The sequence below is a fragment of the Oncorhynchus clarkii genome, chromosome 12 (genome assembly GCF_045791955.1).
Source record: "Oncorhynchus clarkii lewisi isolate Uvic-CL-2024 chromosome 12, UVic_Ocla_1.0, whole genome shotgun sequence".
NCBI lineage: Eukaryota > Metazoa > Chordata > Actinopteri > Salmoniformes > Salmonidae > Oncorhynchus > Oncorhynchus clarkii.
Window position 1 is genome coordinate 38,390,016 of NC_092158.1, and position 23,615 is coordinate 38,413,630.

At 47.0% G+C, this 23,615-nt stretch overlaps 1 protein-coding gene across 4 annotated transcripts in view; it reads left to right on the top strand.

The window, feature by feature from the left end:
- LOC139423154 (homeobox protein cut-like 1) overlaps window positions 1–23,615 on the top strand; it is a 247,218-nt gene that overhangs the window by 219,870 nt on the left and 3,733 nt on the right. The window contains exons 16-22 of one of the 4 annotated variants that reach the window (XM_071174851.1): window positions 776–877; window positions 1,335–1,424; window positions 1,897–2,402; window positions 3,181–3,558; window positions 5,260–5,419; window positions 18,077–18,376; window positions 22,745–22,933. In XM_071174851.1, the coding sequence (XP_071030952.1) occupies window positions 776–877; window positions 1,335–1,424; window positions 1,897–2,402; window positions 3,181–3,558; window positions 5,260–5,419; window positions 18,077–18,376; window positions 22,745–22,933 (1,725 nt within the window). The remainder of the gene's footprint in view (window positions 1–775; window positions 878–1,334; window positions 1,425–1,896; window positions 2,403–3,180; window positions 3,559–5,259; window positions 5,420–18,076; window positions 18,377–22,744; window positions 22,934–23,615) is intronic. The other 3 variants (XM_071174853.1, XM_071174852.1, XM_071174854.1) reach the window with 3 other exon arrangements.

The following is a 23,615-nucleotide window of genomic DNA, read 5'->3' on the forward strand; positions in this document are numbered from 1 at the left end:
CTGGAATGTTCTCCCATCTCCACAGAGGAACACTGGAGCTCTGTCAGAGTGACCATCAGGTTCTTGGTCACCTCCCTTACCAAGACCCTTCTCCCTTGATTGCTCAGTTTGGCCGGGCGGCCAGCTCTAGGAAGTCTTGGTGGTTATAAACGTCTTCCATTTAAGAATGATGGACTGTGTTCTTGGGGACCTTCAATGCGGCAGAAATGTTTTGGTACCCTTCCCCGGATCTGTGTTTCGACACAATCCTGTCTCGGAGGTCTACGGACAATTCCTTCGACCTCGTGGCTTGGTTTTCTTTCTCTGACATGCACTGTCAACTGTGGGACTTTATATAGACAGGTGTGTGCCTTTCCAAATCATGTCCAATCAATTACATTTACAACAGGTCCACTCCAATCAAGTTGTAGAAACCTCTCAAGGATGATCAATGGAAACCGGGTGCATCTGAGCTCAATATCTAGTCTCATAGCAAAGGGGCTGAATACTTATGTAAATAATGTATTTCTGTTTTTTTATTTTTAATACATTTGCAAAAACGTCTAAGCTTGTTTTCGCTTTGTCATTATGGGGTAGGTAGTGTGTGTAGATTGCTGAGGATTTTCTTTTAGCTAAGAATAATGTAACTAATGTAATGTAACAATATGTGGAAAAAGTCAAGGGGTCTGAATACCTTCCGAAGGTACTGTATATTAATTACCCAAAGATTTTATCACCCCCGTTGCCTCCCTTTGGTACAATCCATTGACCCCTGACCTTTTTTGCCCTTCCCTAGGTAACATCACCACGCGGATCCGCACCTCGGAGAGTGGCTCAGATGAGGCCATCAAGTCCATCCTGGAACAGGCCAAGAGAGAGCTGCAGGTTCAGAAGGCTGGTGAGTGGCTGTTCTCTCTCTGACGGACACGACTCTACAGCAGGAGCTGGTTAGATTTTCTATCTATTGATAGAGCTAAAATAATTTACCTCAAGCCAACTTCAACCCTGCTGTATAGTTGTCTGATGCTTCTTGTCTGACCACCAACCCTCATACCACACTACATGCCCCTTGTACAGAAATTATAGGGATGCTGGGCATTTACAGTATAAAGAGTTTCCTTCCCAGGGTTTTGACCTCATACAGCCCGTGAAGTGGATGAACATACAGTAGGATGTGATGTGGTTGACTCAAGCTTTCCCCATTTGTATCTTATTGGTCATACAATTATTCTGAAATTACCAATGCCATAACTAATGCAAAACCGTGCTAGTGACTGCCCCATACACTGCCTTTAGAATGTCTAAGAGATGTCCCTCGTGCTAACCCCCTCTTGACGCCGTGCCACCCACTACAGATGGTGTGGAGGACAGACAGCGACGACAGACAGGTTACCCCCGAGGCATGGGCAACTATTTTGCAAAATATGCACAAAGTCTCAGACTTGGTGAGGAATGGATTTAACCTTACATACTGTGTGGCCCCACACCAGGAATATACAAACCAAGTACAGACTGCAAGACCACCTTTTTCTGTCAGGGAGGGAGAATACATTTCCTTGACCGTCCATGTCTTAAATCTAAGGGATATGGTTCTACTAGGGAGCAGTTATTTTTGCCTCAAACACATTAGCAAGACAAATGTGGCTGAATTGAAATTCTTAAGTGATGGACTGTTATTGTATAAATTATCAAGCACTTAGAATATGTTTATAAGACTTCATAAGAAATCACTTATTTTGAAATGTTACGTTTTCCTTTTGTTTTGAACTTCAGACATCAAACAGAAAATCCCAAACCTCACAGAATTCTTCTCTACTTCAAACAGTGTGGCCATGGAGCGTCATTTGAGTTTGAGTGCAGATGGCGTTCGTAGCCTTGTCTGATGACGTCTATCCTCTCTGTCTCTCCCTGCTGTAGACTCGTCCCAGCCCCCTCCCTCATCCAGCATTGGTGGTGGTGGAGGTGGTATCGGCTCAGGTGGATCCTCCAGCTCAGACGAGACCATCCGCTCCATCCTAGAGCAGGCAAGGAGAGAGATGGAGGCCCAGCAGGCCGCCCTAGAGCCCATCCTCAAGGCATCCTCCATGGGCCCCTCCGACCTGGCCCTGCTCTCCCCCAAACTCCTGGGCGCGCCAATCCTCCCGGCCTCCTACTCGCCCCTGGCCCTTTCCCTCAAGAAGCCCTCCATCCCCCCAACCTCCTCTCCCTCCTCCCTCCTGGATTTCCACTCTGCCATGGTGAAGAAGGAGGCAGGAGAAGTGGTGGGAGAAGGCGGGGGAGGAGGAGGGTTGCTAATGGATGGTGGGACCAAGCAGGGGCGAGGCTCCTGGAGGGATCAATGGTGGAGCAGTATGCACCCCGGGGGGCAGGGAGCCACGGCAAGCCTGAATGACGATGTGCGTAGTCAGGAGGACAGCAAGGAGGTACAATAACATACCACACACACTCTGCCTTCATGACCTCTCTCTCACCTCCGAACCACGGTGGGCCAGCCACAATGTTCAAAATGTTTTGAGAATGTGTCATATCATTATAACTCATCACTGTTCTACACACAAGGCTCATTCCCTCTGATGGAACATATACATGCTGTTTGTGTAAGTTGTTAGCTACTTCTCCTTAAACTGCTGAGATTTGTTATGCACTACTGTCGTTTTTGTTGGTTGTCATCACTCAAATCAGCTTCTGACACAGCCCTTGTGCAACTGAAATGTATCTCGAAAGTGGTATTAGAAGACAGAGGGCCATTGTCTATGTTCATCTGTAGCGTGCAGCTGCTCCACTCAGGACGAGGTGCTCGGAGTGCGTATGTGTGTGTGAGGTCCATGTCAACACCACAAACCGGATATTAGGCTTGCAGCTCTCAGAGGCAGAACATGGCCTAACCCAGCAACTCATGGGAGCTACGTTTCTTCACAACATTGAAATCATCGCCATACTCTCTCCCCCTATCTTCTGCTCCACATACCCTCCCTGGATCCATTCAATGACAGTGGCTGTGTCCTACTTCTTTATAGGGGGAAGAGAAGCCACCTACCTTCCACTCATGCCTATTCATAGCCGGCGACAGCTTGACGTTAGCGTTAGAGGTTAGCGCCCTACCTCCACAGTGACTGTGCCATTAGCAATTAGCTGTTAGCCTTTAGTGGCCAGCCCCATCCCCACTTCCCCACTGACTGTGCCTCTCTGTGTCTCCGCCAGAAGCCTTCCCGGCTGGCCGGCTCATCCTCGGTGCTGGCACCCTCCTCCGTCTCCATCTCCTCCTTGGACTACTGGAAGGACTGGCCCCGGGCCGAGTCCCCGTACTCCCAGGCCAGCTCTGAGCCTGGCGGGGGCACCAAAACCCAGGGGCCCAGCCGTGCCGACACACCCCAGAGCAGTCTCTCTCCCCTAAGCTTGGGGCCTCTGGGGTCCCTGTTGACCCCCGCAGCCAAACAAGCCAAGCCTGTGGTGGCGCCGCTCACTCCTGAGCAGTACGAGTTCTACATGTACCAAGAGGTGGACACGGCCGAGCTCACGCAGCAGGTCAAAGACAAGCTGGCCAAGAACGGCATCTGCCAGCGCATCTTTGGAGAGAAGGTGTGCAAGACACCCTACCGCCCCATACCCATGTCCTTATACTGCCTGATATACCCATCCTGCGCCAGTATAGCGTCAACTCACATCCCCCCCTGTAATACTGCTCCACTTGCCTCTCTCCCTTCCTGTCATTTCCGCCCAACTGCCCTCCACCCTCAGTCAGCACATTTCAAAACTGGGTGTCCTATGCTAGCTCAGTTCTCTGTTATAGTGTGTTTGCTTAATGATTCCATTCATACGTGTGTAAATAGATTTGTGTGTAAACAGGAAACCGTCACCTTTGACATAAAACGTATGTGATCCTGTAAGCTTCAGTTGTCACATCCAGTTAAAACACATCTAAGCCTGTGTCTCTCTCAGCACTCAGCTAGTTAATAGCATTGGGCTGCCAACCAGGATTCCACCAACAAAAACTCCTTTATACACCCTGTTGGTACAAACTAAAGCAGATGGTGTCAGGGTGTACAGTACAGATCTCAGTGGTTTGAAGGAATAAGTGCATGATCTCAGTGCATGAGTGTTTGTAATTGGGTGATTACATGCCTGCATGTACCGAAAATATTTTTGGTATCACAGATTGTTCTGGCAATTCTCAGATGATAACTTCATTTTTGGGGAGGGTGTGTTTAACATGTGTTTTACATTTGTATCAACATTTTTGGGGGAGAAATGACGAAAGTCGAGAGGCTATTCTAGGCCTTTTTTAGACATGTACATGCCTCCTGTAAGACCCTTTGATCATTGAAATCGTACATGATACAGACAACATATTGGTGTCATTATACTTCTTGTAGTGTGCTCTCAAGTATGCAGTATGTCTATATATGAAATAAAATGTATCACATGAATGTATTCAAACAATATACTCTTCAAACACATTTCATTTCCAGAGTGACTTTCTGTTACTGTTAATGATATGACCCATTTTATACATAGAAATGACATTATAGGTCATTAACCAATCACAGCCCTCCTGTAGGATTGCACATTCAGCAAATCACCAGCAGAGGGAGTTGGCTTTGAACCCATTTTCCCATTCACTGTTTTGGTAGTGGTGATAAAATGTATCATAACTTTAAAGTAGCAGAAAGCCCACTCTGGAAATGTGATGTACCTGTAGATTATATTGTTTAAAACAATATGCATAAAAATGAAGAAAGTCAACAAAAAAAAGGGTGCTTTTGAGATATTCATATTTATAGTTTTAACGTTGGATAAATGAGTAACATTGTATTTCAGAATGTAGCAATATTCCATAATTTAGCGCTCATATTAGGAGTATGTAGACACCAAGGGATTGTCTATGTCATGTACGGTTCACGGATCATTGGGTCTTACCACTTTCATCATGATTTTCTCAAAAATGCTGTTACAAATGTAAAAAGCGTATAAAAACATCCTTCATCCCAATAAAGTTTCTATGTGAGAATTTCCAGAAGGAAGATATTTTCGGGCCATGCTGGCATGGAATTGACCAATTGTCGATATGCAATGTACAATAAGGACAATTGTTTCAGCTTTCTTTTTAACTCTATCCTTTTGTTTGATTACTGTAGCTAATATTATGCTTTATTCTTGAATGTGTTCTGAGCAGTGTACTTACACATTAGTGTTGTTTTACTGTGATGGCGTGCTCAGATATATAAAAATATTTATTGACTGACGTATGTGTATCTGTCTGTGTGTGCGTGCGTGTTACAGGTGCTGGGCCTGTCTCAGGGCAGTGTGAGCGACATGCTGTCCAGGCCCAAGCCCTGGAGCAAGCTGACCCAGAAGGGCCGGGAGCCCTTCATCCGCATGCAGCTCTGGCTCAACGGAGAGCTGGGCCAGAATGTCCTGCCCTTACAGGGCCAGCCACAAGGTAAACACACACACACTGGACATGCACACCAGGCATACACACACACTGCTAGAACGTACTGCATCTACAGGGCCAGCCACAAGGTAAACACACACACACTGGACATGCACACCAGGCATACACACACACTGCTAGAACGTACTGCACCTACAGGGCCAACCACAAGGTAAACACACACACACTGGACATGCACACCAGGCATACACACACACTGCTAGAACGTACTGCACCTACAGGGCCGACCACAAAGTAAACACACACACACTGGACATGCACACCAGGCATACACACACACTGCTAGAACGTACTGCACCTACAGGGCCGACCACAAGGTACATGTGTACACAGAAGAAGGAAGCCTGTACAGAATAAGAACAATCCAAAACATGCGTCCTGTTTGCAACAAGAAACTAAAGTATACAGAACAAAAATATTAACACATGTAAAGTTTTGGTCCCATGTTTCATGAGCTGAAATAAAAGATCCCAGAACTGTTTCATTGGAACAAAAATATTATTTCTCAAAAATATTGTGCACACATTTGTTTACATTCCTGTTAGTGAGCATTTCTCCTTTGCCAAGATAATCCATCCACCTGACAGGTGTACCATATCAAGAAGCTGATTAAACAGCATGATCATTACACAGGTGCACCTTGTGCTGGGGACAATAAAAGGACACTAAAATGTGCAGTTTTGTCACACAACACAATGCCACTAATGTATCAAGTTTTGAGGGAGAGTGCAGTTGGCATGCTGACTACAGGAATGTCCAGCCGAGCAGTTGGCAGAAAATTGAATGTTCATTTCTCTACCATAAGCCGCTGTCCATCCGCCCTCACAACCGCAGACCACGTGTACAGCTTTGTGTGGGTGAGCAGTTTGCTGATGTCAACGTTGTGAACAGAGTGCCCCATGGTGGGTTTATGGTATGGGGTAGGCATAAGCTACGGACAACAAACACAATTGCATTTTTTCGATGGCAATATGAATGCACAGAGATACCGTGACGAGACACAATCCTGTCTCGAAGCTCTACAGACAATTCCTTCAACCTCATGCATGGGTTTAGGTATGAGGTTGAAGTAGGACTGTAGGACCTTATTTAGACAGGTGTGTGCCTTTCCAAATCATGTCCAATCAATTGAATTTACCACAGGTGGACTCCAATCAAGTTGTAGAAACATCTCAAGGATGATCAATGGAAACAGGAAGCACCTGAGCTCAATTTTGAGTCTCATCGCACAAGGTCTGAATACCTATGTTAATAAGGTTTGCAGAACATTTGCACATATTTCTTTTAAGAATAATGGGTAAATGTTGCACAATCCAGATGTGAAAAACTCTTAGAGACTTAAACAGAAAGTCTCACAACTGTCATCGCTACCAAAGTATTGACTCAGGTGTGTGAATTAGATATTTCTGTATTTCATTTTCAATACATTTGCAAAATTAAAAAAAGAAAATGTTAAAGTCGTCATTATGGGATATTGTGTGTAGATGGTTGAGAAAAGAAAACAATTGAATACAGTTTGAAATCAGGCTGTAACACAACTAAATGGGGTATGAATACTTTCATATGCGTGTGTCTGCGTTCATGCCCGTGTGTGTGCATACATCCACCTACAGTGGTTCCTGAATGAACAGTGGTTCTTCATGCCTGTGTGTGTGCATACATCCACCTACAGTGGTTCCTGAATGAACAGTGGTTCTTCATGCCTGTGTGTGTGCATACATCCACCTACAGTGGTTCCTGAATGAACAGTGGTTCTTCATGCCCGTGTGTGTGCATTCATCCACCTACAGTGGTTCCTGAATGAACAGTGGTTCTTCATGCCTGTGTGTGTGCATACATCCACCTACAGTGGTTCCTGAATGAACAGTGGTTCTTCATGCCTGTGTGTGTGCATACATCCACCTACAGTGGTTCCTGAATGAACAGTGGTTCTTCATGCCCGTGTGTGTGCATTCATCCACCTACAGTGGTTCCTGAATGAACAGTGGTTCTTCATGCCTGTGTGTGTGCATACATCCACCTACAGTGGTTCCTGAATGAACAGTGGTTCTTCATGCCTGTGTGTGTGCATACATCCACCTACAGTGGTTCCTGAATGAACAGTGGTTCTTCATGCCTGTGTGTGTGCATACATCCACCTACAGTGGTTCCTGAATGAACAGTGGTTCTTCATGCCTGTGTGTGTGCATACATCCACCTACAGTGGTTCCTGAATGAACAGTGGTTCCTCAATTAAACGTTTTGAGATGATGCCGCGGGACTTAAAGGTAATTTGTGGTTTAGTACGGTACCCTGCATCACTGCTTCATTGCTCCAGACCACCACAAGAGGGAGTTAGAGCGCTATTATGCTTTTGGGTACAGTGTAAAGTGTTGGTCTCAAGGCGCTACGGTATCTCTCACCGAATGAATGGGCGATATAAACCAAATAGAAACGTATAATTGTCCATGACTTCACAATTGAATTTGAATTAACTGAATGAAGAGGAAGAGGGTGATTAAATTTAGAACAATAGTGTAAGAATTGCTATTCCTCTGTCCTGCACGCACATCCAAAAAATACACTTGTTTTTTTGTTTCTACTTGGTCAGAAGAAGCTGTAACTTTATTGTGACATATTACTTAGTAAAATTGTTACACTAAGGTTTTTATTCTAAGTGAATTTAAAATGTTCATTTATATTCCATGATTTTCTTAAAATATATGTGTTGCCTGAATATAGGCAGCAAGTGATGTCTGCTAAGTAAACAAGTTGATGGCACTGTCATATAGCCTTGGCTACGAGGCACAGATAACATACAACTCAAAAAAAGGTTTCACATATTTTCAAGACCTAATCTATTTAATTAATTTGTTTTATTTATTCCATTTACTTGTGTAATGTTACCGAACAGATAATAACAATCGAAAGAAGCGTCTGGTGGAACATGGAGTGAAAGGGCATTGTACTGTAAGTACGCCACAACGCTGTGGGCCAGGTGGAAATAGTTTAGCAGTCTTTCCAATAAATTTGAATACAAAAAATGCCACCCACCCTTGATGTCAATGTCAGATTTTTATTTTCGTTGAATCTCCATTAGGATATTGGTTAGGCTACAATTAGGCTGTGGAAATGTTAGGAATATTTGACTCTTCACTCACAGTCGCTTCGTAGCCTGTGTGTGTGTCCCAGTGTGGGATCTGATTGATGGCCGCTGAGAGCAGGGAGAGCCTCTGTCCTTGCCCACCGATTAAATTCTCCCCGGCTGCTGTCCTTGTATTGAAATGAAAATCTTTTCTAGCTTTTATTCTCTGTCTGGAGCATTGGGCTTAAGCACAGAGAGGGACTCATCCATCAGCCAGGGGTGTGTGTGAACTTGTCCGTCAGGTCTCCCCCACAGTCATCTGTCTGTGTCCACCTCCTGACACCACCGTCACACACACATACCTACTCGCATACATGCTGTACACGCACACACACCACATACCTACTCGCATACATACTGTACACGCACACACCACATACCTACTCGCATACATACTGTACACGCACACACACACACATACCTACTCGCATACATACTGTACACGCACACACCACATACCTACTCGCATACATACTGTACACACACACACACACACACACACACATACCTACTCGCATACATACTGTACACACACACACACACACACACACACATACCTACTCGCATACATACTGTACACGCACACACCACATACCTACTCGCATACATACTGTACACGCACACACACACATACCTACTCGCATACATATTGTACACGCACACACCTACTTGCATACATACTGTACACACACACACCACATACCTACTCGCATACATACTGTACACACACACACCACATACCTACTCGCATACATACTGTACACGCACACACCACATACCTACTCGCATACATACTGTACACACACACACCACATACCTACTCGCATACATACTGTACACACACACCACATACCTACTCGCATACATACTGTACACGCACACACCACATACCTACTCGCATACATACTGTACACGCACACACCACATACCTACTCGCATACATACTGTACGTGCACACACCACATACCTACTCGCATACATACTGTACACACACACACCACATACCTACTCGCATACATACTGTACACGCACACACCACATACCTACTCGCATACATACTGTACGTGCACACACCACATACCTACTCGCATACATACTGTACACACACACATACCTACTCGCATACATACTGTACACACACACATACCTACTCGCATACATACTGTACATGCACACACCACATACCTACTCGCATACATACTGTACATGCACACACCACATACCTACTCGCATACATACTGTACACACACACATACCTACTCGCATACATACTGTACACACACACATACCTACTCGCATACATACTGTACACGCGCACACACACACACATACCTTCTCGCATACATACTGTACACGCACACACACACATACCTACTCGCATACATACTGTACGTGCACACACCACATACCTACTCGCATACATACTGTACACACACACATACCTACTCGCATACATACTGTACACACACACATACCTACTCGCATACATACTGTACATGCACACACCACATACCTACTCGCATACATACTGTACACACACACACACACATACCTACTCGCATACATACTATACACGCACACACACACATACCTACTCGCATACATACTGTACACGCACACACATACATACTGTACACACACACATACCTACTCGCATACATACTGTACACGCACACACACACATACTTACTCGCATACATACTGTACACGCACACACCACATACCGTACGCTTTCTCTGTTGCCTTTCTAACTCACTCTCAAACTCTCCTTGTTCCCAGTCTCAATTTCTATGCAAAAAACTGTCCCAGGAACCGTTATCTGATTGGTTAAGGTTTGGACTGGCTCAGGAAGAGCTGATCCAAGTCTGCTTTCAGAACTGAAAGAAACCGATGCCTCTTACCCAGATTCTTTAAAACTAACCTAAAATTCATCTTTATCAAACAGAAAAAATAATTTCATCTAGATTCAATAAACAGTCTAATTTCGATACAACATTAAAAGGACTAGTGCAAGACTTAGCAACACCATTGAAATCAAAGGCCTGTGGCCTCCACTAATTTCTCATTAGCCAAAGCGTGATAACGTATGTCCTAGGGTGAGGGGGTTTATGGGTAACGCCGCCGTCCCGTCTGAGCTAGTGAGTCCCGGACTGGTTGGAGCTGGAGCTAGCGACCACAGGGATTCTAATTATGACTAGCTAATTAAAGAGTGGGCGCTAGGGAAGTGATGACTGCTAAAAGACAGCCAGGAAGACCCAAGGACATTGTTGTTGCCAGCCACCGTGTTGGTGTTGTTATTGTCCCCAGGTTGATGCGAATAAAGCTACTGTCTAATCAAATTTGGGGCCTCTTTTGCATCGCCGACCCGAGGTAGATCAGTTAAAATGGCACTGGGGTTTTTAACGAAGATTTTTTTATGCAAAGTCTTCGTGGCTTTTCAAACTAGGTTAGGAGGCAATGAAGAAAGTGTTTGAAGTGTTGGTAAAGATAAGAGAGAACTCTTTCCGTTCAATATTTAAGCCTCTTTTGAACTTGCGAGCTCTTTTCCCGACCGTTGCTGTTTTGTCTGGCCGATCACCTCGGGGAGTCTTCCAGACAGACAGTGAGATTACTTTCCCAGAATGCTGCAGTGCCCAGTGTGTCTGGGTAGATCTGGAGTCGTCATGGCAGCTCTCTGCTGAGCAACACACAGCGACCCGCTCCACATGACGGCGAGCGGACGCGACATGAGCTTAGCCAGCCTGGTGTGTGTGTTTTTGTGTGTGTGTGTGTGTCTGGACTCGTCCTGTGTAAAAACATATCATAGCCGCAATAATGACTGACAGTGAGTGGTTTTTGGACTTTGACTAAACCGGACTTAATTTACCCAATCTTAGAAAAAGACCATACACTGCACCACCAATCCACAGTATCTGTAGAACCATACCTCACACTGATACATCTATAGATACACAAAATGGATCAATATTTCCATTCCATCCACATATGCACCACCAGCATGTACGCACTTCATACACTCTGGATCTGGTAAAGGTTGATCTTTTTATAGCGTGCCAGCGCTAGCTAAGCTGACGTCAGCTCATTTGTGGTGATGAAGTGGCACCAGAGGATAGTCAGCCACGTCTCTTAATGAGCGTCTAATGTGAGGGAGCGCCATGCCCCGTTTCCAGAGCTGTCACACCTTCTAGATGAGAGAAGGGGAAGCAGCTCGATGACAAACACACACAGGCCAGGGATGAGGGGGATGGGGGGGATCAGGATGAGGAGGGAGGGCGTTGTGGGGGAGTTGGCGCTCTCTCCCGAGGGCCTCCCGCAGCTGTTGTAATCAATTACAGCATCAGAACACTGATGTATGATAATTACTTTGAGCCCCCCCCCCCCCCTCCTCTACGCTCTATCCTCCCAGACAGACCCCCCCCCCCCCCCCCCCTACGCTCTCTCTTCCCAGACAGACCCCCTCGCGGACGCGCACGCACGCACGCACACCCACTTATAAACACACACACACACACAGCCTCTCTGCTGTGCAGGGCTACATCACCCCCACCTCTTCCATATATACACACACACCCCTCTCTGTCGGCACCGGGGCGGAGGCATGATGAATTACATTTACTGGCTGTCCTACATTAAGTATCCTTTCTCCATCATTTTCACCACAAATTAGCCACGACAATGTATAGATTAAAGAGATGACTTTAGAACCAGAGTGGGAGATCGGGAACGCAGGGAGGGAGAAAGGGAAAGAGAGAGAGAGAGAGAGGGGGGGGGGGGGGGGGGAGAGTGAGAGAAGATCAGAAATTAATGGCTTTTAAAATGGGCCCGTAGATTAGATAGGCAAGCTGACATTTACATGTCTGTCTGCTTAATCCAGGGCTGGCCAGAAAATGTCAAAGTACATGATGTTCTTGGGATGGGGTTTAATGGGACACTTGTTAGATATGGAGCAGGGCAGGCAGACAGGGCAAGGGAGGCAGACAGGGCAGGGGAGGCAGACAGGACAGGGGGGAGGCAGACAGGACAGGGGGGAGGCAGACAGGACAGGGGAGGCAGACAGGACAGGGGAGGCAGACAGGACAGGGGAGGCAGACAGGACAGGGGAGGCAGACAGGACAGGGGAGGCAGACAGGACAGGGGAGGCAGACAGGACAGGGGAGGCAGACAGGACAGGGGAGGCAGACAGACAGGACAGGGGAGGCAGACAGACAGGGCAGGGGAGGCAGACAGACAGGGCAGGGGAGGCAGACAGACAGGGCAGGGGGGGCAGGGGTGGCAGACCGTGCAGGGCAGGGGTGGCAGACCGTGCAGGGTAGGGGAGGCAGACCGTGCAGGGCAGGGGAGGCAGACCGTGCAGGGCAGGGGAGGCAGACCGTGCAGGGCAGGGGAGGCAGACAGTGCAGGGCAGGGGGGGGCAGGGTTGGCAGACAGTGCAGGGCAGGGGAGGCAGACAGTGCAGGGCAGGGGATGCAGACGGGGCAGGGGAGGCAGACGGGGGGGGCAGACGTGGCAGGGGAGGCAGGCAGGGGGGGCAGACGTGGCAGGCAGGCGGACAGGGCAGGGGAGGTGGACAGGGCAGGGCAGGGGAGGCAGACGGGGCAGGGGAGGCAGACGGGGCAGGGGAGGCAGACGGGGCAGGGGAGGCAGACGGGGCAGGGGAGGCAGATGAGGCAGGGGGGCAGACAGGGCAGGGCAGGGGAGGCAGACAGGGCAGGGCAGGGGAGGCAGACAGGGCTGGGCAGGGGAGGCAGACAGGGCAGGGGAGGGGAGGGGAGGCAGACAGGGCAGGGGGGGGCAGGGGAGGGGAAGGCATTTCCTGGAATAAGAGGAGAAACCCATACGCTGATTCGTATTCTGTCTCACACACACACACACACTCTCCCCAATAGATACACCCACAGACAAACATAATCAAAACACTTAATCGCACACACATTCTCACACACAAACACACACACTCTAAGGCAATCACGGCAGTGGGCCTAAAGTGTGTTAAAAAAAGTTCCATTTGGTGGAATATGTGACTAGCCGGTGTAATGGGCCAGGCTTTAGAAGCCCATAATGCATCTATCACAGGACATTGTCCCAATCTGTGTCTTTGAGCTCTGGCAGAGGGGAGACCACACAGCCCTGTTAAATAGGACAGCCCAGATGGATGGAAGAGAAAGAGATGGAGGGAGAGAATGAACAGAAAGAGGGAGAGACAGCTCCATTGTTTATTTACTTCATCCAAATGTATTCTCAGGAACGCATATGGAATGGACTGTAAAAGTACCCTCTAAAAGCTGTGAAAAGTGATCAAAAGCTTTTAAAACTAACACAAGGCCATATTGTATTAGTTTATACCTCATTGTGTAGGAGTATGTTAGTGTGTTAGTGTATGCTCTTCACCCAGCACATATAATGTCCTCACTGCCCCTCATTAGAACACAGCACAGTTTGCCCAGCTATAAGTAGCCCTCCCCAGAGGTGTGTGTGGAAGCTACATACAGAGTACACACCCTCCAGGTGCCCCTGAGAGAGAGAGAGAGAGAGTGTGTGTGTAAGGTGAAGTGTTCCCTTCCCCCTCATGTCTCTGCTCATCCTTTCCCCTCAGCGCTAACATGCCCTCACTCTGTCAGGAACACAGATAGATTCACTGGGAAGGGAAACATGAAGGCACACTGTTTATACCGGTGCCAGCTTTATCCCGGACACTGACCAAGGGTCATATGACTACCGTGTTGCATGTTCAACGTTATTTCCAAACGCTTTGTCCGTATATTGAAGTTGAGTGTTACCTCATACAGATATTTGATCTAAAAATGTAGTTTGGGGCGAAATGTAGTGCTGTATTTGCATATGCAAATGTGTGTATATATATATCTAGTGTAGGCATACATTGGTATTTAAATTGGTGCCACGGTACAGTATCTTGGGAACTAAAAGCCTTTGGTTGCAGTTGAACAGGGCCAGTCATGGAGTAATGTGTTTATCTAAAAGCCAGCGAAAGCCGTTTTAGGTATTTTTAGTGTCACCAGTGTCAGAGTTAAAAGCAGCAGGCAGCTGTACGTCCAGATGCAGCTATCTCTCTCTTTCTCTCTCTCCCTCATCCGCTCTACTATCAATCCATCTTCTGGCGTGAAGACAAAACAGAGTGCCCTGTGAGGGAAAGCAGAAAACATTGCCCCCTCCCTCCCTCCCTCCCTCCCTCCCTCCCTCCCTCCCTCCCCCAGTGCAATGTCCCCCTGGGGGCCACTGCGGTACTGACATGGCTGGGCTGTGGGTCACTGGCACCATGTCACAGGACAACCTGTCATGTGGAGAACCCCACCCATCCCTAGTCCCCTCCCTCCCTCCTCTGTCCCCCTCTCGTCCCCCTCGCGCCACGCTACCAGATAAAATGTCACCAGTAGGTTTAGCAAGCCGGGCGGGAGATGCGAGCTGACTGCTTCCCTCCTCCACACACCCAGACACACACCCACATACTCCCCCCTCAGCTGTTTCCCCCAGCACGGCAGGGAGGTAATCACTAGTGACGGCTCCCCTCGGCTGCTCACTTTAGGGCCGCAGCCAGCCGCGCACACACAGAGACACACAGCTCATGCACATACCCTCACACAAATACGCATAACATGCACACGCACCCTCACGCTCACCCCGCACATACGCGTATTCACCCCACACACGCACACATACACCCTGCCACACAGGCTGGGCAGAGAGAGGGAAGGAGGGAGAATGGAGGAAGAGAGAGAGCGGGAGCTTCATTTGGAGACTCTGACTCATCAAAATAAGTAATTGTTTTCCCAGACTTCAGAAATCATTTTAGCAAACAACTGAAGCCTTCCTCCTGACCTCGGCTGGGGATAACTGATGACTTGTCCCTCCTGTGCTGTGCTGGCAGCCAGGCACAATGTAGTGTAGGATACCCCTCACACTGTAGGACTATGTCTGTCTGCTCTATCCGCTACCCTCTCCACAGAGCAGAACAGGAGAAAGTCCTAGTATCGCACACACACACATATACAGTTGAAGTCGGAAGTTTACATGCACTTAAGTTGGAGTCATTAAAACTCGTTTTTCAACCACTCCACAATTTCTAATTTCTAAAACTATAGTTTTGACACAAGTAATTTTTCCAACAATTGTTTACAGACAGATTATTTCACTTATAATTCACTGTATCACAATTCCAGTGGGTCAGAAGTTTAGATACACAAAGTTGACTGTTCCTTTAAACAGCTTGGAAAATTCCAGAAAATGATGTTATGGCTTTAGAAGCTTCTGATAGGCTAATTGACATCATTTGAGTCAATTGGAGGTGTACCTGTAGATATATTTCAAGGCCGACCTTCAAACTCAGTGCCTCTTTGCTTGACATCATAGGAAATTCAAAAGAAATCAGCCAAGACCTCAGAAAAAAATTGTAGACCTCCACAAGTCTGGTTCATCCTTAGGAGCAATTTCCAAACACCTGAAGGTACCACGTTCATCTGTACAAACAATAGTACGCAAGTATAAACACCATGGGACCATGCAGCCGTCATACCGCTCGGGAAGGAGACTCGTTCTGTCTCCTAGAGATGATCGTACTTTGGTGCGAAAAGTGCAAATCAATCCCAGAACAGCAGCAAAGGACCTTGTGAAGACGCTGGAGGAAACGGGTACAAAAGTATCTATATCCACAGTAAAATGAGTCCTATATCGACATAACCTGAAAGGCCGCTCAGCAAGGAAGAAGCCACTACTCCAAAACCGCAATAAAAAAGCCAGACCACGGTTTGCAACTGCACATGGGGACAACGATCGTACTTTTTGGAGAAATGTCCTCTGGTCTGATGAAACAAAAATAGAACTGTTTGGCCATAATGACCATTGTTATGTTTGGAGGGAAAAGGGGGAGGCTTGCAAGCCGAAGAACACCATCCCAACCGTAAGGCACGTTTGTGGGGGTGCTTTGCTGCAGGAGGGACTTGTGCACTTCACAAAATAGATGGCATTATGAGGAAGGAAAATTATGTGGATATTGAAGCAACATCTCAAGACATCAGTCAGGAAGTTAAAGCTTGGTCGCAAATGAGTCTTCCAAATGGACAATGACCCCAAACATACTTCCAAAGTTGTGGCAAAATGGCTTAAGGACAACAAAGTCAAGGTATTGGAGTGGCCATCACAAAGCCCTGACATCACCCTATAGAAAATGTGTGGGCAGAACTGAAAAGGCGTGTGTGAGCAAGGAGGCCTACAAACCTGACTCAGTTACACCAGCTCTGTCAGGAGGAATGGGCCAAAATTCACCCGGCTTATTGTGGGAAACTTGTGAAAGGCTACCCAAAAGGTTTGACCCAAGTTAAACAATTTAAAGGCAACTCTACCAAATACTAATTGAGTGTATGTAATCTTCTGACCCACTGTGAATGTGAAAGAAATAAAATGAAATAAATCTTTCTCTCTACTATTATTCAGACATTTCACATTCTTAAATTAAAGTGTTGATCCTAACTGACCTAAGACAGGGAATTTTTACGAGGATTAAATGTCAGGAATTGTGAAAAACTGAGTTAAAATGTATTTGTCTAAGGTGTATGTAAACTCCCGACTTCAACTCTAGCTACACACACGTCAGGGTACACAAAGTCCTTCCTTTTTGTAGTCACGGGCCTAGGAGTGCCAAGACGAGCGTGTTGGACATGCTCACCTCATCAGCTCTGAAATGTGACAGACAAGTCCATTTTAATTCACATCAGATGTTTTGTGTTCAAGTTGATTTACTGTAAAGCACGCTGCTTGAGCAGAATCATAAATCTCACTCAGAATGCATACAGCCAACACGTAAACGCGTATCTGATCTACTGACAGGCGCCTTCCTGTCAATGCAACTCAACGTGCACTTTTCCTACTGAGGCGCAGAGGAAGAAAATTGCACATGCAGTGGTTTTCTGCATGTGCTCCACGTTCTCTCTCTCTCTCACTCTCACTCTCACTCTCCCCCCCCCCCCTCTCTCTGTTCATATCTGACAGACTGCTGTCTCATGGGGAGAGTTGATTGTCCGTGCAATGGGCCATCACACAGCCATTGGGTAGAGGGAGGGGAGTGGGAGGGGGAGCTGGTGGAGATGACAGAATCACAGCGACAAGTTAGCGCCAATCATTCTGTCTGTGTGTGCATGCTGGAATGACTGCTTGTTTGACGGAGCATTGGAGCAGAGTACATGTAGCCCATAGAGTTAGCTAGAGACTAGCTGATAGACAGAATGAGTACTAATGTTGTAGGGGCACTAATGTAGTTGTTGGAAATACAGTAAAAACCTCATTGTACTGAGTTGCTTGTGATTAGAGAATAACTTGGGTCCCAATTCAATCAATTGCAGATTGAGAGTCCCCCCTCCTAAGGGTTTACATTTTGAATATACATTTTTGTGTTTGTTGTGTTGCTATTGAAATGTGCAAATTTTGAGTGTCCCCCAAAAAATGTAGTTGTCTGTTTTTAACTGCCTGTCTCTCTCTGACCGTTGGTTCTTTCTCTCATGTCTCCACAGAAAACACCCCAAAGACCTCAGCCAGCTGCAGCCCGGCCCCGGAGTCCCCCCTCAGCTCAGCCGAGGAGTCCGTGAAGAGCCTTGGGGAGCAGGGGGGAGGAGGAGGGGGATGTGGAGGAGGATCATCCCAGGTCCCCCCCAGGGAGCCCAGCGAGCCCTCTGAGTCCCAGCCCGGCACGCCACTGCCCGTCCCCGGCCACTCAGGTCTCAGCATCCAGGAGATGGTGGCCATGTCCCCAGAGCTGGACACCTATGTCATCACCAAGAAGGTCAAGGAGGTGCTGACCGACAACAACCTTGGTGAGTTGGAGTGGCGTTATCATACCACTCTGGTCTTGTCTTTCAACAGTCACTTCTTCAAGTCTTCTTTTCCAATTGATCAGCACAACAAAGCATTCAGTTCCCCCCCCTTCTCCCCCGAGTTGCGCAACTCGCCTTATTCACCTCGTCTGCTATTAATGTGTCTAGCACCCACCTGGGTGATGCCACGGCATTTTCTCCCCTCCCACTGATAATAATTTGTTTAGATTAGAGTTGCAACACATTAAACTAATAAGGTTGTGCTGGGTTCGGTGCATGTGTCATCATTGTACGCAGTATCTCCACTCCAGAATGGGGAAATGCTCTTTACCCCACACCAGCGTCATACTGGGCTGCCAAGGCAGACAGGATTAAACCAGTTGCCATGTTCCTCAAGCTGGCCAGCTAGCTCGTTAGTCGTTCCCTCGGCTAAAATTAACCAGCCCAACTATCAACTCACACAGCAAAGGAACAGAGAGCACAGTTTCCACACTGTCCTGGTCGTGCTTAAAGACTAAGTGTTTCCTGGCTAGCCTCTGAGCCAGTTGGATAACGTGGGTCACTTATCTGTTGAACATTGAGTTACAGTATGGTCGATACTATCAGATGATACTAGCCAGATTAATATTGGGACAAAGCCTGGTTGTCATAGGGCTGCGCTCCACCTCGTTCCCAGACCTCTCAATTAGCCCCACAGAGAAGAGCTCCCTCCATCTGTTCCCTAGACCTAGCCACAGCTCACCTCCTCCTCTCCCCTGTCAGGGCAGTGAGGCGGCCAGGGCCAGTGATGGATGGTGTCATTTAGCAGCTCCCTTTAGCCAAACTCCCATGTCTGTCAACTACTGTAGCACTGCACCCTCTTGGCTGGGTTGATGTAAAATGCAATTTTTTCACTTCCTCACCTGAATATTTAAAGGTAATACAATTAGTAATGTGTATAGCCTAGTCACTCTTCTACCTTATATAGTTCACTCCTTGATATCGGTAAGGCAATCAACAATGTAGGTATCCATTTTGGTGTGGCACTCTGTTGGGTGATTTAGGAGCATGATTTCTTGGCTTTGTAATTCACATGTTTTGAGATTCACACCGACACATGATGCACACAGCCAAATCATTTTTTATAGGACTCGAAGTGGTGCGTGCAAATGTGGCCAATCATTGTGATTTTTGTTTCGCACACGTTTTAGGAAATATGGGCACAAAGGATGCCTCTCAATGAACATGTTTGCGCCTGCTGCTTGTACCCAAATCTAGCTGGTGGTCAATAATGTATTTTCTTAGGTCCTTTGATTTATGGCATTGGAATTGTGTGATTTGATTTAGACCTTAATGGTTCATTAAGAATAGATGAACAAGTTCACCCTTGTACTTGACTTTACTTTCATACACAGGCTGAGCTCCACAGGGCTGCTGTGTGCATCACTGCATCCAATTGCAATAAGAACAGGGCTTGAGGTGTGTGTGTGTGTGTGTGTGTGTGTGTGTGTGTGTGTGTGTGTGTGTGTGTGTGTGTGTGTGTGTGTGTGTGTGTGTGTGTGTGTGTGTGTGTGTGTGTGTGTGTGTGTGTGTGTGTGTACTATAAGAGAGAGTGTGTGTTCGGTGCAAAACAAAGCCCTGTCGGAGTCAGTGAGAGAAGGAAATTGTGAAGCAGCCCTTCCATCTCCGTGCATCACGCACACGCACATACCCCAAGAGATTCTCTCAGCGGGACTGGCGTCACCTGTTCTGTCTCCCAGCCTTATGCTGTCTACTCATCCACTTCTCTTCCCTTTAGAGGAGCTGCTCCCCAAATCCCAGCGCCTTTCAGTAGCGCTTCACATCTCTGCCTCTCTCTCTCACCGCCACGCTGCCTGCCTGCGTTTGTTCAGCTGCCCCAACGCTCAGCTCCCCAGCATGAAACACTGTGAGAAGCACAGTGAAGAGCAACACCACCCTCCCTCCTCGCTGCCAAAGGCATGTTTGAGGGGTCCCCTGGGACATAGTGTGGGGAAATGTAGCTCCGCAGCGCTCTGTGTGAGAGCTCGCCAGCTTTGAAGCCTTTCAAGAACCTGAGGTTCTGCTGTGGTGAATGTTTATGCTGCGAACCGAGAGAGAGGCCTCGGTTGTTGTTTTTTATTTAGTCAAAGACTATTTAAACTGTCTCTTCTCTGATTGAAGTCAGCCACAGTTGCAGCAGACTAAACGCTGCCAACTTCTGATGGCAAGTTTTCAATGCCGCCCTGCCCTGTACCTTGGAAACTTAAAGGACATGTCATGTTGATGCGTGTTCGTGCGTGGAATTCAAGTTTATTCCAATAGCAAGCTAAATGAAAAAAAGGTGAGTTGAATGTTGACAATAGCTTTCCAGATAACATTTTTGTAATGTTACCTGTAATGTTACCCGTATAGTTCCCCTAATATTTGAGTGTCCAGTTTTATGTTAGTTAGGGGAGCATTCTAGCTATGTTAGCAAAAACCTTAAGATGACCTTTTTAACGTGTTTTGGTGTTAAAGTTAGGAGCAAATTCCCTTAAAGTCAAGCAGAACTTATCTACACTGAACAGAAATATAAACTCAACATGTAAAGTGTTGGTCCCATGTTTCATGAGCTGAAATAAAAAGTCCCAGAAATGTTGTTTACATCCCTGTTATTGAGCATTTCTCCTTTGCCAAGATAATCCATCCACCTGACAGGTGTGGCATATCAAGAATCTGATTAAACAGCATGATCTTTACACAGGTGCACCTTGTGCTGGGGACAATAAAAGGCCACTTTAAATGTGCAGTTTTGTCACACAACACATAAAGCTCTTTAGTGGGCCAAACCAAATTCTGATTTGGTGGGCCTGGCTCCCCAGTGGGTGGGTCTGTGCCCTCCAAGACCCACCCATGGCTTCACCCTTGCCCAGTCATGAGAAATCAATAGATTAGGGCCTAATGAATTTATTTAAATTGACTGCGTTTATATTTTTGTTCAGTATGGAACGTGGTTGCAATGTTCTCAGAATACAATATGACATTAAAATATATTGCAAAGAATGTGAGAGTAGGGTGACTCCCCTAGTCGGTATCGAACCCCTAACCACTGTGCCAACAAAGGATGGGCCAGTATATTTAGGCTCTGTCCAGAAGTAACCCCAAACAACGTGACAGGCGTAAGCAATAGGGTAAATGCTTTTTTTAAATAAATCTCAGCTCTGTTAAAAGTACACTCAAGGAAATAATTTATTGATCATAGTGATTCAGGAGAGTAATTAAAACAGGTTAATATACCCCACCAACCTTTAAAAAACTATACAGAAAGCCCTTCAGATGTTGAAATGGGCTAAATCAATGATGAGAAGAGTTAGATGAACTTATACATGATACGGACATGGTGGCATAGCAGGAAGATCAGAGTACCGTGATCCTAGAGGTTGTGAGTTCAAATCCCTGGTGAGGACATGTTGAATAATAATTACTGTAATCATGTATGTCACAAATGGAAGTTGAAAACACTATGTTAAAAGAACTGTGTGTGTGAGTATCCCTAACATTGCCAACAGACAAAGAGCTGTGAATAGATCAGTGGTTCTCAGGGCCTTGATTGGCTCTGCAAAGGTAACAAGACGTGATGTGTAATAAATGTTTCTTTGGACACATAAATTAACATTTTGTGTTTGGTGGGATATTAGTGGAATATTCTCCTAACCCTCAGAAAACACATGGGCCTCCCAAGTGGCGCAGCGGTCTAAGGCACTGCATCGCAGGGCTTGAGGTGTCACGACAGACCCGGTTTTGATCCCAGCCTGTGTCACATCCGGCTGTGACCGGGAGACCCATGAGGCAGCGCACAATTGGCACAGCATCGTTCGGGTTAGGGGAGGGTTTGGCCAGCTGGGCTGTCCTCGTCCCATCGCACTCTCGCAACTTTTTGTGGCGGGGTGGGTCGGACGCCTGCAAGCTGACTTCGGTCGCCAGTTGTACGGTGTTTCCTCCGACACATTGGTGCAGCTGGCTTCTGGGTTAAACTCGCAGTGTGTCAAGAAGCAGTGCGGGCTGGCAGGGTCTTGTTTTGCAGGGCGCAGGGCTCTCGACCTTCACCTCACCTCTCAAGTTGCAGCGATGGGACAAGACTGTATCCATTTGGATATCAAAAAGGTGTAAAAGTACCAGACAAATCAATACAATGAAAAACAACTGGACACATGAATGCTTGTTGTTAACTGGGTCATGCCCTAATTATCATCCTTTTTATAAATGATTATTCTTACAAATATTGCTCTATCCATACTTCAGGCGATGTGGTCTACTGATTCTAGTTGTCTTCTAGTGACGGTCCTCTCTGTCCTTCTCTGAGTTGTGAATCTAACCCCCTCCTCTCTTTCTGATCCCCCCTCCCCCCAGGTCAGCGTCTGTTTGGGGAAACCATCCTGGGTCTGACTCAGGGCTCGGTGTCTGACCTGCTGGCGAGGCCCAAGCCCTGGCACAAGCTCAGCCTGAAAGGACGCGAGCCCTTCGTCCGCATGCAGCTCTGGCTCCAGGACCCACGCAACGTGGAGAAACTCATGGACATGAAACGCATGGAGAAGAAAGGTACTCCTTTTTTCCTTCCCTCTTTCCTCCATCTCTCTGTTTCTTTTTACCTCCCTCCCTACCTCACCTCTGTAACCTAGCCCCTTTTCCTTTTACACATCTGAATCTAAAATGGTTAAAGCCAAGGGAAAGTATGGCATTTTCCCCGCCTGGCACTCAGAATTTGTGCCATGTTGTCCTTAGATGGGATTTAGAGTTAGGCATGAGTCTGTCCTTCATGTCCTATGTCTTTGCTTTCAAGACAGAGACTAGGATAGAGAGAACACTGATGTAGCAACAAGCTAGCTACCTCCATAGGCCATGTTTTTACCCACCAACATCTGTCCCTGTACCCCTCCCTGGGAGTGTACCATCCCTCAAGGCCGCCAGGCAACCGTCCTAAACACTGTGGGGCTTGAAGTAGAGAGAATAAAGTAAAACAAGATGGCAAGAGAGAATGAGATGGAGTGAGAGGACGAGCTAGCGAACAAGGAGGAGGGACGGAGAGGAAGAAGAGCATGGGGGGGGGCATTTCTGATTGCTCTTTTTCCTCCTCTAATAGCCCAGATGTGTCCCCGGGCTGCCGAGTCAAACAGCACATGCCCAGTGCTCCTGGTTAAAAAGAAAAGGGGGTGGAGACGTGTGTGTGTGTCGGAGGGGTGGGGGATATGTGTTTCTCAACGCTGTCGAGATCAATCTGGGC